General features: G+C 45.3%; 3 protein-coding genes and 1 pseudogene across 3 annotated transcripts in view; 3 read left to right on the top strand and 1 right to left on the bottom strand.

Moving 5' to 3' along the window:
* The window catches only part of LOC119302630 (triosephosphate isomerase, chloroplastic), a 4,718-nt gene extending 849 nt beyond the window's left edge, over positions 1-3,869 (top strand). The window contains exons 3-9 of the mRNA XM_037579671.1: positions 660-729; positions 1,909-2,032; positions 2,235-2,319; positions 2,458-2,590; positions 2,671-2,844; positions 3,218-3,300; positions 3,438-3,869. Of these exons, the coding sequence (XP_037435568.1) occupies positions 660-729; positions 1,909-2,032; positions 2,235-2,319; positions 2,458-2,590; positions 2,671-2,844; positions 3,218-3,300; positions 3,438-3,494 (726 nt within the window). The 3' untranslated portion in view covers positions 3,495-3,869. The remainder of the gene's footprint in view (positions 1-659; positions 730-1,908; positions 2,033-2,234; positions 2,320-2,457; positions 2,591-2,670; positions 2,845-3,217; positions 3,301-3,437) is intronic.
* A 703-nt stretch (positions 3,870-4,572) lies between these two features.
* On the top strand, positions 4,573-9,136 carry LOC119299930 (annotated as a pseudogene).
* Positions 9,137-10,500: 1,364 nt separating this feature from the next.
* Positions 10,501-12,820, bottom strand: LOC119302629. The gene is made up of 2 exons (XM_037579670.1): positions 12,592-12,820; positions 10,501-11,382 (listed from the first exon to the last, which is right to left on the bottom strand). The coding sequence occupies exons 1-2, from the start codon at positions 12,811-12,813 to the stop codon at positions 10,981-10,983; spliced, it is 624 nt and encodes a 207-aa protein (XP_037435567.1). The 5' UTR covers positions 12,814-12,820; the 3' UTR covers positions 10,501-10,980.
* Positions 12,821-13,165: 345 nt separating this feature from the next.
* LOC119299929 (translation initiation factor eIF-2B subunit alpha-like) lies at positions 13,166-14,470 on the top strand. Its single transcript, XM_037577039.1, has 3 exons — positions 13,166-13,339; positions 13,465-13,768; positions 13,861-14,470. Exons 1-3 carry the CDS (start codon positions 13,166-13,168, stop codon positions 14,313-14,315), a joined length of 933 nt encoding a protein of 310 aa, XP_037432936.1. The 3' UTR covers positions 14,316-14,470.

Raw genomic sequence — 14,470 nt, 5'->3', positions numbered from 1 at the left:
GCACGGGCTTGACGCGTCGGCACCGCGCGATGGGGAATCTCGAGTACGGCGGTGTCGGTGGCGGTGGAGATTCCCCTCGCGCCCCGCGTGACGTTTTTTAATCCTCGCGGCGGCATTGTGGTTGTCGCCTTGGGGGGATTTCGTTTGTCCCTATTCGTTCATGCAGACATCGTGCTATACACCGTACTGATGTCCTCTTCCAGTATTAGAGTTGCTTTTCGTGCCGTGCCGCCTAGTTTTGCAACTTCCGTCTCTGCTGTCCCTTGATAGCCTTCATCAGATTCCAAAAGATGTCCAGATTTGAGGGGCATTCGATGACTTAAGGAACAGAGGAATGCTGCTAGTTATTATTGTCACTGTGTTGTTTTAATCATGACATAAGAGATGCCATAGATTAAGGCATTCAGCAGGGGGCGGCCATCAATCAGTGCAAGGGGTTGCAGCAGCTAGGGTGTTGGTCGTTGCCATCCGAATGTATTCAGGTGGCGGCATGTACATGATTGGGGGGAGCCTTCCTATGCTTTTATGTCTCTGATTTTGCTTCATATTTATGGGGAGCTTTTGTTGACCATATAAAGTTATGTTGCTTAATGTTTCGGTCAGGTATCTTGGAATTTTCTGGATTAATATCTGATTTCTCTTCTTGTCCCTCACTCTAGAATGGAACAAAGGAATCCATTAGCAAGCTTGTCTCTGATTTGAATGCTGCCACACTCGAAAGCGATGTAGGTAAGCTCATTTGCTTCTTCTACGCATATCCTAAGCTTCCTTTCGTTATGACCTGTGCAATGGGTGTGCGTGTTTAATTGGTATACATCATGTCAATGGTGCCTGTTTCCATTTAGTATGGACATTTTCCTGACTATATTATGCACCTTCTACCAGCTATGTTCTATACCTATGTAAATTATTTACTAGTACATTTGCTCTTGTAGAGTAGTGCTATCACCAGAAGTCTAGACCACATATTAGCCCCAACCTGTTGCCTATTATTTTTTTAGTTCAAAGCTCCTAGTTACTTATCAGCCAGTCTTGATCCCCTTGTCTAGCAAAAGATTTAGTTACCTGGGCAGTCCTGGAGCTGCAATCGTCCCTGGAGTGTCTGGCAATGGCGGTGACGCTGCCCTGCTGGGCGGGGCCTAATGTCGTTGTGTGTCTGTAGTTGAGGGCACCTCCTCACCTAGTTGTAGTTGCTTGGTGAGGACGGTCGTGTATGTGTGTGTGTGTGTGTGTGTGTGTGTGTGTGTGTGTATGTGTGTGTGTGTGTGTGTGTGTGTGTGCGCGCGCGCTTGTCCCTCCTTTCTGGAGGTTGTACCCCCAATGTCTTCCTGTTCAATGAAATGAAACGCAAAATTCTCTTGCGTTTTCTCGAAAAAAAATAGTGACATATATGACAACATACAGGCTACCCCAACTTGTTTGGGACTACAGGCTTTGTTGTTGTTGTTGTTGTTGTTGTTGTTGTTGTTGTTGTTGTTGTTGTTGTTGTATGACAACATACATCATGTATGAGCATCAGTGTCATGTCAGCACTTCCTCCTGGTTATTAGTTGGTTACCAGGTTGGCCAAAAAAAAATGGCATATAGTGTATTAGCTTGTACATGCTCCACAGTAGCAATATGCATGATTCTTTACTATCATCTGTGAATTTTACACCATGGGTACCACCAAAAGATAAATTTTCATGGTGGAAGACACGAGTAGTTTGCTTGCACCAATTCAGTAACTACTTTTAATAGACTACTGTTATGAAGAACAGTGAGTTTCAGATTACTATGGCTGCTCACTTCTGAAGTTAATGTGTTTCACCTTCTAAACATGATTATGTAGTTTATTTTAAGATATTTAGCTGCTTGTCTCATTGACTCAGCAATATATTAATATATGGAGCTGTGGGTATGGTGCAGATGTTGTGGTAGCACCGCCATTCATCTATATCGACCAGGTCAAGAGTTCACTAACTGGACGTATTGAGGTGTCTGCTCAAAACACATGGATTGGAAAAGGAGGAGCTTTCACTGGAGAGATCAGGTTGGATACTGCTAGTTGAACTTGTCGAGTTTGTCTTTTCCTGGTACACAAGAGGTCGAAAATTCTTCTGTCACACTAATGACCAAAAAGCATTTGTTTTACTGGAATGTACTAAGTAATGAGGGTTACAAAATGTTGTTTCTATTTTTGTTCCTTTTGGGCTTTCATTTCTGAGTTTTATTTTCTCATTGGAGAACTCCAGTGCGGAGCAGTTGGTGGACATTGGCTGCCAATGGGTTATTCTTGGTCACTCTGAGCGCAGACATGTTATCGGTGAAGATGATGAGGTAATTACAGATGCTACTGATTTTGTACTACTCTTGTTCATTTCTCTAGAGTCTGAAGTTGACTTTGAGATGTATAGTTGCTGTTGTGATGCAGTAACTTAGTTTGGGATTGCGATCTAACAAGTTTGTCCTATGCAGTTTATTGGGAAGAAGGCTGCATATGCATTGAGTCAAAATCTTAAGGTTATGGCATGCATAGGAGAATTGTTGGAAGAGAGGGAAGCTGGGAAAACTTTCGATGTCTGTTTTAAGCAGATGAAGGCTTTTGCAGGTGAAATTTGGTCATGTTTAGTAGTTTAGTGATGATGGGCCTGAACAGCATTGATTTATCTGCAAAATGTGTGCTTTCAGATAATATTACGGACTGGACAAACGTTGTTATTGCGTATGAGCCTGTGTGGGCTATTGGAACCGGAAAGGTTGCTTCTCCTGAGCAAGCTCAAGAAGTTCATGCCGCTGTCCGTGATTGGTTAAAAACCAATGTATCAGCTGATGTTGCTTCTACCGTTCGAATTATATACGGAGGTTAGTTTCTTATAATGATCTTCATTCAGGGCCAACATGTTCCCTGTTTCACCCATATATTAAACTGATGACTGGAAGATGAACTTAGGAACCATAAATTTAGTATCACATGGTGACTCATAAATATCTTAATAGCCTCGTAGCAAAGCTACTACCCCCTTCCTGCTATCGTATCTGAGCTACTGGAGGCATATTTTTCTTGTTATTTTTTGGCGTGTTAGAAATATCTTGAAGCCCCAGTCAGAGAAATTCCCAACCTCTGATTTCACCTTCCAAGGCATTAGACTTTTAGGTTACAGTCAATACTTTGGTAATGGTTAACAAGACTCGTAAATCCTATGATATGACCATCTCCCCTATGCTTCCGTTGCAGGTTCTGTAAACGCAGCAAACTGTGCAGAGCTAGCAAAGAAGGAAGATATTGATGGCTTCCTTGTCGGCGGTGCCTCTTTGAAGGTATGAGAAATTGGCATCTATTTTCATTCAGACAAAAGAGATGAACTTAGGAAACTAATGCCTTGTGTTCTCAGTTGTTGCATGTCTCTGCTTTATCATCTCAAATCTCCTAAGCAAAATATTTGGGTGTTTTGCAGGGTCCGGACTTTGCCACCATCTGCAACTCAGTGACGTCGAAGAAAGTTACAGCCTGATGTGAGACCACCACCTCCATGGTAGAAATAAGTGATGAGAAAGAGAGGCAGCCTGGCTACCGCGTCGAAAAAGCGTGAGATAGGTGCTCCACGTGAACCGTGAATCGTGTCGAGTCGTAATCTGGTTTTGCTGATTCGTAGAACGAAGAAATACAAATAATACGACATGGCGCCATTTTGCTTCTCATGGAATTTCTGTACGAAACGGGAGTTTTCTTCTTTGTACGTGAGGGAGTGGTCACACTCACACCTGAATTGAAGTGTGCTCATGCTTGTGGAACTGTTGTTCTGTTGTCGGTCTCCAGGGGGGCATATATTGTGTCGTGTGCACTGAAGTCATACTACGTGTTGAGGAAGATCACCTGTTACTTGTCATCGTATGCCACTGGGCCTTGCCACCGTAGCTTTGACTTCACAGCTGTTTGGTTCTCCTTAGTAGCTCTCTTTTGGTGTTAGAGCTGTGCTGTCTTGTTGTAGTGGCTGAGGTCCGGCGTGGATCTTCATGTGATTCCGCACGCCCTATTCTTGGTTGGTTGGTTCGATGATCGCCTTTAGCGAAGTTGGTGTCATTTCTCAGAGTTTGGGATGGCGATGATTTTCGCCCGGTTTTTCATTAATTAATTAGGCAATTCTCTTATGTTTAATTAATGAATGAGGCAAATCTTTTGCCTCCGTTTTAAAAAAATACTACGTGTTGAGAAAAACAGATTACTCCCTCCGTCTCATAATATAAAAGCGTTTTTGACAGTAGTGTATATTAATCTATATATAGTGTATTGAAAACGTATTTAAAATGACAAAAGCTGCAAATGCAAACAAAAAAAAGATCTCAAATTTGTTAAAACCAAATGTACACGCAACACATCTGTGAAGTAAAGCTCGCAGCCCTTTGTCAAAGTTGCATATGTATGACACGAATGACACGGTTGGGGTCTCCACGCCGAGCCTTTTCCAAAAGGAGCCACCATGTTTGAAAGCCGCGCAGGTTGTCATCCACATACATACCTACAGCCTCGTCCTCTGCTCCGGTTGGAAGGCCGCGGCGCTCCCTTGAATTAGCTCGCCAACTCGATCACGAATGTATAGTGGAGGTACGTGCTTCCGTTCGGGATTCACTTCTGCCCCCTTCCTCCACTATACATGCTCTTCTGCTAGTACTGGCTTATCAAGTTCTTGGGTTTCTTGCAGATTTTTTTTAAAAAAAAAGGGTTCTTGGGTTTCTCTGCTTAACGTTCTATACTCCGTTCGTGATGTTTTTCCTCTCCTTTTAGCTCATCCGATACTTGCTTAATTTCACGACTCCAATTTCAAAGAATTAGTATGGCGTCAGTGCTACTGCTCGGCGCCGTTGCACTCATGCTGAACCTATCATTCATATCATCAACGCGGCGTCACCATGGATGCAGAACACATTGCGGTGACAACTACACCGGCTTGGTGGAAACAGAGGCGTTTTTCTTCAGCTCCGATTATGTAACAACTACAAGGTTCAATGATACCTACAGAGGCGTTTTTCTTCAGCTCTGATTAGTTCGTAAGAATATTTGTACACCAATCGATAAAAAGGATTTCCGCAGTGGACAAATGTGTATGATACTATTTTCCCCCTCTCAAGCATGTAAAAAATCCAAATAGAGAAAGGAAAATGAGGGGTTAGACTGTGTGGACTTGTCTCTTTAATAATGGGGGTTACAGATCAATCTTTACAAATAGTTTGTAGAAGACAATTATAGAAAAAACAGCCTAAAGAAAAGAAAAGGAGAGCAAACAATTATACAAACAATCTATTGTACTCATATCATGTTGAATTGTTATACTTATTAGACTTGCCTTGCATATTGAATGCTATTTCTCTTCAATCGTTGATTAAAGAATGGTGCAGACAATACCTTTGTGCTTAACTTTTCAGTTTGACAGTTTGACTTGATGTTAATTCCAGTAGAATTGCAACTCCCTTCTTAGAAAAAGAACTATAGATCAAGTGTCATTTTATTTTAATCTACTCATACTTCAATCTACATATCTGTTTATTGTATTACCTTAGAAGGATTTTTTTTTTCTCTGTAGATGTCAACGAGTGTGATCAAAGTCCAAGCCCCTGCCCTGAATCTGCAACTTGCCAAAACACAGTTGAATTGTACTATTGTTCATGTCCTTTTGGCAGCAATTTTGAAAAGGAAACAAACTCGTGCACCAACCATTTAATAGGTAAATCACCGGAAGTTAAAACCTTGCTTTATTCATCTTACAATCAATGATGCACCCTTTTAGACTCTAAAAATGATCTTTGCTGTGTAGTCTGGTAATATGTATGAACACTTCTGTAGGAGTTGTTATTGGACTAAGCTCTGGAATTGGAGTTCTGTTTCTTGCGTCGGTTTCAATTTTGTTGCTTCAGAAGTGGAAGAGAAGTACTAAAAGGCGAGTTCGGAAAGCACACTTTGGAAAAAACAGAGGCCTTTTATTGGAGCAGTTGTTCTCATCCAATGAAAGTGCCACCCATAGCTAAAATATTTTCATTGGATGAGTTAGAAAAGGCAACGGACAATTTCGACCCCATGTGCATTCTAGGCCATGGAGGGGATGGAACCGTTTACAGGGGGATCTTATCAGATCAACGTGTGGTGGCCATAAAGAAGTCCAAAATGGTAGATCAAAGAGAGATTGATCAATCGTCAATGAGCTTGCAACCTTGTCACAAATCAATCATCGAAATGTAGTAAAACTTTTTGGATGTTGCCTTGAGTCGGAGGTGCCTTTGCTCGTGTATGAGTTCATCCGGTCACCAGGTGAGTGCTAGATGCTTGTTAACACGGGATGATCGTATCACTGTATAAGAATTGGTAGTGAGGCTGCAAGTGCGCTTGCGTACCTCCATTCTGCTGCGTCCATACCAATCTTTCACAGAGATGTGAAATCTGTCAATGTACTCTTTTTTTTTTAGCATCAGTACAGACACAAACGCTCGTATACACGCGCATACACTCACCCCTATGAACGTACACACGCACACCCTACCCCTATGAGCACCTCTGAGAGATTGAGCCGGCATATCATCTTGAGATTTACGAAGTCACCGTAGGCGCCTCGTCGTCGACAGGAACGTCTCCTCCCACTGAAAGCGCATCGCCGGAAATCCTGAAATAAATCCAGGAATAATGCGAGTACCAGGATTTGAACCCTGGTGGGTTGGGGATACCACTGTCCACCTAACCAACTCAACCACAGGTTGATTCGCTGCCAATGTACTCTTGACTGATAGCTTCACTGCAAAGGTTGCAGACTTTGGTGCTTCGAGATCCATTTCCATGGATGAAAATCGCGTGGTCACTACAGTGCATCGTACATTTGGATACTTGGATCCTGAGTATTACCGTACAGGCCAGCTGACTGAGAAGAGCGATGTTTACAGTTTCGGTGTGATGATCGTTGAGCTCCTGACAAGACAGAAGCAAATCTTCCTTGATTACTGTGGTGAAAAGCAAAGCTTGTGCCACTACTTCATTCAAAGTCTACAAGATAACATTACGATGGAGATCATTGACACTCAGTGTGTTCTCTGTTTCGCCCATATTATACTGATGACTGGCAGATGAACTTTAGGAACAAGAAATTCTGTATGAGACTACTACTACAACAACAACAACAAAGCCTTTAGTCCCAAACAAGTTGGGGTAGGCTAGAGGTCAAACCCATAAGATCTCGCAACCAACTCAAATTCTGTATGAGACTAACTTATAAATATCTTCATAGCATCTTAGCAAGGGCGTCGTATCACGTGAATCCAACCATCTTCGTGAATCCGTGCATCCCCTCATCGTCAATCGTTTGATCTAGATCATGTGCCTGCTGTTTGTTTGCCCGCTTTTTGCACAAACACGCCCGCCTCCAGCCTTGTTTGCCCTGTAAATTTTGCAAAGAAAACCCCAGCGAGAGCAGCTCTCCTAGTTCACCACTCCCCAATCGTTTTCCAATCTCAGAGCATGCCCTATCCCAATGACGACCACGGCGGCATGCATCTGCCTGATCAATCACGGCCACGGGTAATCGCCACGACGACCACAAAGGAATCCATCTCCCAACTCCAGATCCGCATGGTGGACAAGTCCTCCTTGCTGGATACAGTGCAACCAACTACCATGGCGGGTTCTACTGCCAGGGACAATGAGAAGAAAGAGTCATATGTTTGGTTGTTTGAGACCTTCCTAGGAGCAATGGGGGGTGTAGCGCCGAGACTCATCATAACTGATGAAGCTACTAGCATCAAGAATGGAATTGATAAAGTTTTTCCAACCTCAGTACACAGGTTGTGCATGTGGCATATAATGGAAAGACTTCCAGAGAAGATTGCACCTGTGATTAGAGAAGAACCTGAATTTTGGAAGAGGATGAACGCATGTGTATGGGGTTCGGAAACTGTGACCGAATTTGAGTTAGAGTGGAATTCCATAATTTCAGACTTTGGGTTGGAGGATAATGAGTGGTTGACTAAAAGGTTTAGCCTTAGATAGTCATTGATACCAGTCTATTTCATGCACATATCACTGGCAGGCATTCTGCGGACAACTTCAAGGTCTGAAAGCGCAAATTCTTTTTTTAACCGATTCATTCATCGCAGGCTCACTTTTGTTGAGTTCTGGCTTAGATTCGAGACAGCTTTAGAATGTCAACGTCAAGAGGAGTTGATTGCAGACAATTCAAGCATCCATAGGACCCCCCAATTAGTCACACCGTGGGCAATGGAGAGACAAGGTAGTGAAGTATTCACATATGAGGTGTTTGTGAAATTTCAGGAACAAGTTATTGCTGCAAGAGACCACTGTTGTGTTCAAGGAATTGCACAAGATGAGGGAATTAAAATAGTGACCTTCAAAACGGGTGCTAGTAGGGTAAGGGAGGTCCGATGTGACACGAAAACCATGATAGCTAACTGTTCGTGCAAGTTATTTGAGTCACATGGAATCCCATGCCGCCATATTATCCAAGTGATGCGAACTGAAAATCAACAGGAGCTCCCAACCTTCTATATTATGGAAAGATGGCAGAAACGGTGTAAAAGGTATGAAAGTTATAATAATTATTACTCTTATTTTTTTGAAATCACATGGTCACATCATTTTTTTTGTAGTGAGACTGTTTACGATGAACAAGGGAACCTTCTAGAAGAAATGCCCGCCGACTCCTTGGATGCAGCTGCGAGGAAGAAGATTTCAACAGTGCGAAACAAGTTGGAAGATCTAATTCAAAGAGCCAAGCAATCAGATGAAGGCATGGACTTTTTGGTAGCAAGTGTTCTGAGCATTGAGGAGCCTCTGAACCAAATGGTTCCTAATGCAGTCAAGCACACTAGGCAAGAGGAATACGAGGCGTTTATTGGTTGCAACATTCCTACTCAAGTTGACATACACCCGCCAAATGATGCTCATTTGGTAGGGAGATGTAAAAGAATAAAAAGAGGAAAGGAAATGAATGGGGAAAAACAAAAGGAGAAGAACAAAGAAGCCAAGGCCAAGGTTGCACGCTTGTGCAAGACATGCAACCAAATAGGTTTTCATGACAGTCGCAATTGTCCAACCAAAAAAGGTCAAGGAAAAGAAGCCATGAATGTGCAACCCATTCTTCCAAATGGTGCAGCATCATAGCTAAAAGTCTTTGAGGAAGGAGATGAATTTTGAATCCCATTTATTCGGTTTATTGATATTTGAATTTATGTAATGGATGTCAACTTGTGCTCTGTCCAAATATTTAAGTTATTTATATCACACTTGATTCTGAACTCTATTCATCAATTGTTGTCACAGAAAAGTACATGTGCTGAATATACTTGAGAATGCTTGGTGCCGCTGCTTCATAAATGTTCTGTAGTTTCCCCTGTTTATTAAGCAAGAACTGAACAATAGGTTAAATTGTGAAACTATTCTTGCGGTTATTGACCATTCTCATCGACTCAGAAGACGACCAGTGGGTTTGCGAATGCTGAACTGAATTTCCTTTCTCCCTCTACACTGCTGAAGTACCGGCCATACTGTTTTTCGGTACCAAATGATACTTGTAAACATGTACGCATTAACTGACAGTACAAATCATGTAGGAACAGCTCAGCTTACAAATTACTGTTTTTCAAAATGAATCGTGTAGGAACAACTCAGATTAGAGACTGACAATACGCGTCAACAATAGCATTCACGAAAAGGAAGTGAAACAGCCATTTCTTTTTTTTTAAATCAGTCAGCAACAACTTGGCATCCTCTTGTTTCCTGAATTTTACATCCACCTCTTTCTGAATTTTGTAGCTCGATTAGCACACCCAAACAATATCTATAATCCTATTGAAATCACCAACAGCAAGTTATCTAATATAGTAAGAACTAGCTACATGGTCGCAGCAGTCATCTGGTTGTGCTGGTCTTGGGTTGTGGTCCAAGGAACTCTAGGCCGGCTTTGCCTGAAGAACTTGGCGAACTGTTCCTAGGCCGGCTTTGCCTGAAGAACTTGGCGAACAGTTCGGCAGCACAGCAGCCGGACAAAAAGAACGATTGGGGGTGGTGAACTGGGAGAGCTGCCCTCGCTGGGGGTTTTCTTGCAAAATTTACAGGGCAAACATGGCTAGAGGCGGGCGTGTTTGTGCAAAAAGCGGGCAAACAAACATCAGGCACAAGACCTAGATCAAACGATTGACGATGAGGGGATGCACAGATTCACGTGATACGACGCCCTTAGCAAGCTACCCTGTTCTTGCGACCGTGCGAGCAATTGGAAGCATCTTCTTCTCAATATTTGTGGTGATAACCCCCACTAGGCTTTCAGGTTAGAGCCAACACTTCTTGGTACATAGATAAAACTGCGGCCCTACTAATTCTGTCTCACACTAAATGATGTGTAAAATGGATAATTTCTGAAATTCACCATCTTTAGAATGACTAGCAAGTGGCAAGTGTAGCCACAGTTGTTTCATAATGTTGTCTTAGGTATTTGGGCATCTTTTCTGAAAGATAAAACAACCAGATGGGCACTTGGATAGTGTAGTTTTCATCTTCAGCTGGGCATGATTTATTTACAGCAACCAATGATCAACATATACTACATATTCACCGATACTGCTACTGCTACACATTACACCACTTATGCATTTGATGTACACCTTTTGCATCTTGTGTCGCCTTTGCCCAGCATCAAAATCAACAGAAACGGCCAAGACAGTAGCAGGAAACAATATCCAAATATTCTTAATCTTCTTGGTCTCGCGAAACTTCAGAATGCTAGCCATTCAATCTCAAGTCTCAAGCCTCGCAGCCGCAGTCTTCTTCTGTCAATTAGTTGTCCATTCACTATTTTTCTTGCCACGGAGCCAACTGTAGCAACAGAAAACCAAATAACATAACACAAGCCTCGACAATGCCATACCATTATTTCATTGATGATGAATCCAGCTCCAAATAATATGTGCGGTCTCCTGAGCGCTGACCACAGTGGTGCCTTTGATAAGTCATCGCCCTGAGTTGCTATTGCCTTCAGATGCTAAGCTGTCTAGCAAGTCACTTCCTTTGTAGTTTGTGCCACCAAGCCCAGGATTGGATGAGTAGCGGCTGTCTGCAACAGACAAGGATGCTGATGCTGTCTTGTTACGCCCAGCATCCCAGACAACAAAATCTGTATTTTCAAGGAGGCCTTCAGAGGCAATCCTTGCATCCTGGAATGGTGCATTACATTTTTGCTTTGAAAACTTAATGCAAGCCTCCTTTGCTGATTCAAGACAAGAAGCCATTTCTCGTTCTTCGCATTCTTCTCTTTCTTGATAGTTGGTTGTTGCACCTCCAAACAAACCTTTCCACCAGGGGGGCTTGCATTTTCGTGTTGCAGCGATTGAACAGCCGGAGCGTGCACCAGCCTGCAAAATGATGAACCAATCCGCTGTTCATTCCATTTGCAGGAAAAGATCCATTGTTCACAGTTAGGGGGATTAAGTACATCATGCAATTAGGAATGATGAAGCAAGCCAAATGGGCTGGCTGAGACCACTGGAGATCTTTAGGAAGCAAAGCTTCTACTTGTATACAAAACACACAGCATACTACCAACCAGCATACACGGTAGATTTGCTCCAGCTAAATCCAATTTACTCTTGTCATGTCAGGAATGAATTCTGACAGTAAGAACTCTAAGGTGCACTTCAAATGCTTAATCACACAATACACCATATAACTATACACCCACATGCAATTTAATCTTGGCATCCACTCCATCCGTTTCTAAATTTAAGTCTTTTTAGAGATTTCACTCAATTTGCTCCGTATGTAGCCTGCATTGGAATCTCTAAAAAGACTTTTATTTAGGAACAGAGGGAGTATAATAGATCCAGACTTGCAAGATCCTAATCTGATTACTAGCACTTTCTCCACAAAACAAAACGACGACACAAAAGACTAATGATGCAAAAGGTGCACTTCCACTTCATTTGCCAATTCAACTGTAGAACATCACCAAGCAAGACAGCTAAAGCTAAGCAGCCATGAAGTGGTTTCTGTCTCTTCATTGTGTGCAGCTGATAAATTTACCGACTAGCAGTACTAGAGCAAGTCAGCTCGGCCAGCTGCAAAAGTAAACATTCCTCGTCTTCCCAGACACGGAAGAACAAAAAAAAAAACTGGTCAACAGGGTCGTCTATAGACATCTCAGTCGGCCGAGAAATCGACCGAGACCCAGGAACATCTCGGTCAACTGGGAATTAGCATAGCAGCAACAGCGCAGAAGTGGAATATATGCCATGTCATGAAAACCCCGAATAGTAAGTGATCTTGGGTACTAGTCAGGGGCTTGTCTGCACTGTTTGGTGTACGCAGCTGCTAAACTTGCTGCCTGGCATTGACTAGCGCAAGGCAGCTCGGCCAGCTGCAAGAACAAAAAGAGGGCAAATGCTTCCGGTGCTAGGAACTGCGCTGCTATCTGCAATCAGCGTCTACCCACCAGATCTAAACAACCGTCGTCGAGTAAGCCTACACAATCGGCGTCTCCTAGATAGGTATGTGACAGCGCGCTTTGCCTCCGATGATCCAGGCATGCGAGACAGACACAGATTGCCAGTTGGGCAGGGGCTTACCTCGCACTGGGAGAAGAGGCTGGCCTCGGCGGCCTCCCAGGCGGCGCGCCAGCTCGCGGCGTCGCGGAAGGCGAGGACGGGGGGCTCGGTGGAGGCGGAGGAGGAAGAGGAAGGGACCGGCGCGCGAAGCAGAGGGAGGGGCGGGTCGAAGGGCACCACGGTGGCCGCCGGGGAGTAGTCCTCCGAAACCTCGCCGCCGCCGCCCGGCAGTGGAACGTCCATTGTTTGTGTTCCCTGGCGGCGGATTTGCGTGGCACACATCGTTTATTAGGGTTGAGTTCACGATTCTTTCCTTTGGGCTGGGCCGGGCATAAGGAATTCGAATCACGGCCCAAACAAACAGGCCTTATATGGCCCACACATACATGTCCATATATATAAAACGTGTCCCCTCCGGAAGCGGAGCAATAGGATTCGCAACTCACGATGGAAACCACGACGCTGTAAGCCGGATCGATCGCCGTCGTCCGCCCAACCCCAATCATGGCTCCTCTCCCTGAGTCCTTTAGCTGCAACAATAACCGCTGCTTCCCTGCAAGATCGCGTTACTGCTTCCACCTCCGCCGCGTCGACAATGGCCGAGGCGGAGACGCCAGGAATCGCTGGGTGCTTGGACCGGTGGACGAAAGAGGGGGCCGACGAGGCCGTGGCGGCGGTCATGGCGCTCCTCGACGCCGTCCGGTCCAGCAAGGCCGAGACCATCGCCGGGCTCCAAGCCGATATCAAGGCGGCCGCGGAGGAACTCAAGGTCAGCTCTTGAGCTCTTGATCTCTACGTTCTGATCGAGTTTCTAGTCAATTTTTGCACACGCCAACCGTATGTAGACGAGTTTTATGCCTGATCGACGACACGCTGATGGATGAAAACTTGCAGCGCCTGGATAGCGAGCCGTACGGCGCGCTCTCGGCGGCCTGCGACATGTTCGTCCGGTATGTGCGTCGTGGCGGCGTCGCCGATGATCAGCCCGCACAGTTCCCCGCCCTCAAACGCCGTTTGGTCGGCCGCGCCACCAGATTCGGGGACATCTGCCGAGGCGCGCGCGGGGCCATCGCGACGCTCTGCCAGGACTTCTTGCTGGACGGCTGCACCGTGCTGGTGCACGGCCACTCGCCGCCCGTGCTCGACGCTCTCCGGCTGGCTGCCACCCGCGGCAAGCGCCTCCTAGTCCTATGCACCGGTACGCTACGCACGCATCATTAACTCGCGGAATAACCAAGACTTCGTAACATTGCCAATTTGGAGCCTAATTTGTTTTCGTCTTGCATGCAGAGGGTAGGCCGGACGGCGCGGGGCTGAGGCTGGCCGGGGAACTCGCGGCGGCCGGGGTGCCGGCGAGGGTCCTGCTCGACTCGGCCGTGGCCTACTCGATGGGCCAGGTCGACGTGGTGCTGGTAGGCGCCGACTTGGTCGCCGAGACGGGCGGCGTGGTCGGCGGCGTTGGCACGTACCAGGTCGCCCTGGTGGCTCGCGCCATGGGCAAGCCTGTCTATGTGGCAGCAGAGAGCTACAAGTTCGCGAGGCTGTATCCGCTGGGACAGAAAGACATCGAGCAGGGCGGTGGCCGAGACGTGGACTTCGGCGACGTGCCTGTGCCGGCCGGCGTCGACGTCGAGGCGCCGGCCAGGGACTACACCCAGTCGAAGTACCTGGAGCTTCTGATCACAGACCTCGGCGTGCTACAGCCGGCCGCCGTCAGCGATGTGCTCCTCCACCTCTCCATGTGATTGCAATTGAACGCCATTTTTGGTTTATACGAGGTAGAAAAGGCTCGTGCACCACAACGGAAGAAACAAATATACTGATTAGGACATATTTGGCAGATATTTGTCTTTTAATCTTTTTGATTTGATTCACGATTTTTCATCCAGTTTTTCCTAAA

This window comes from Triticum dicoccoides, chromosome 5A, assembly GCF_002162155.2.
Source record: "Triticum dicoccoides isolate Atlit2015 ecotype Zavitan chromosome 5A, WEW_v2.0, whole genome shotgun sequence".
Classification (NCBI taxonomy): domain Eukaryota; kingdom Viridiplantae; phylum Streptophyta; class Magnoliopsida; order Poales; family Poaceae; genus Triticum; species Triticum dicoccoides.
The sequence above is the reverse complement of the archived record's forward strand: the minus strand, read 5'-3'. Positions and strand labels throughout refer to the sequence as shown.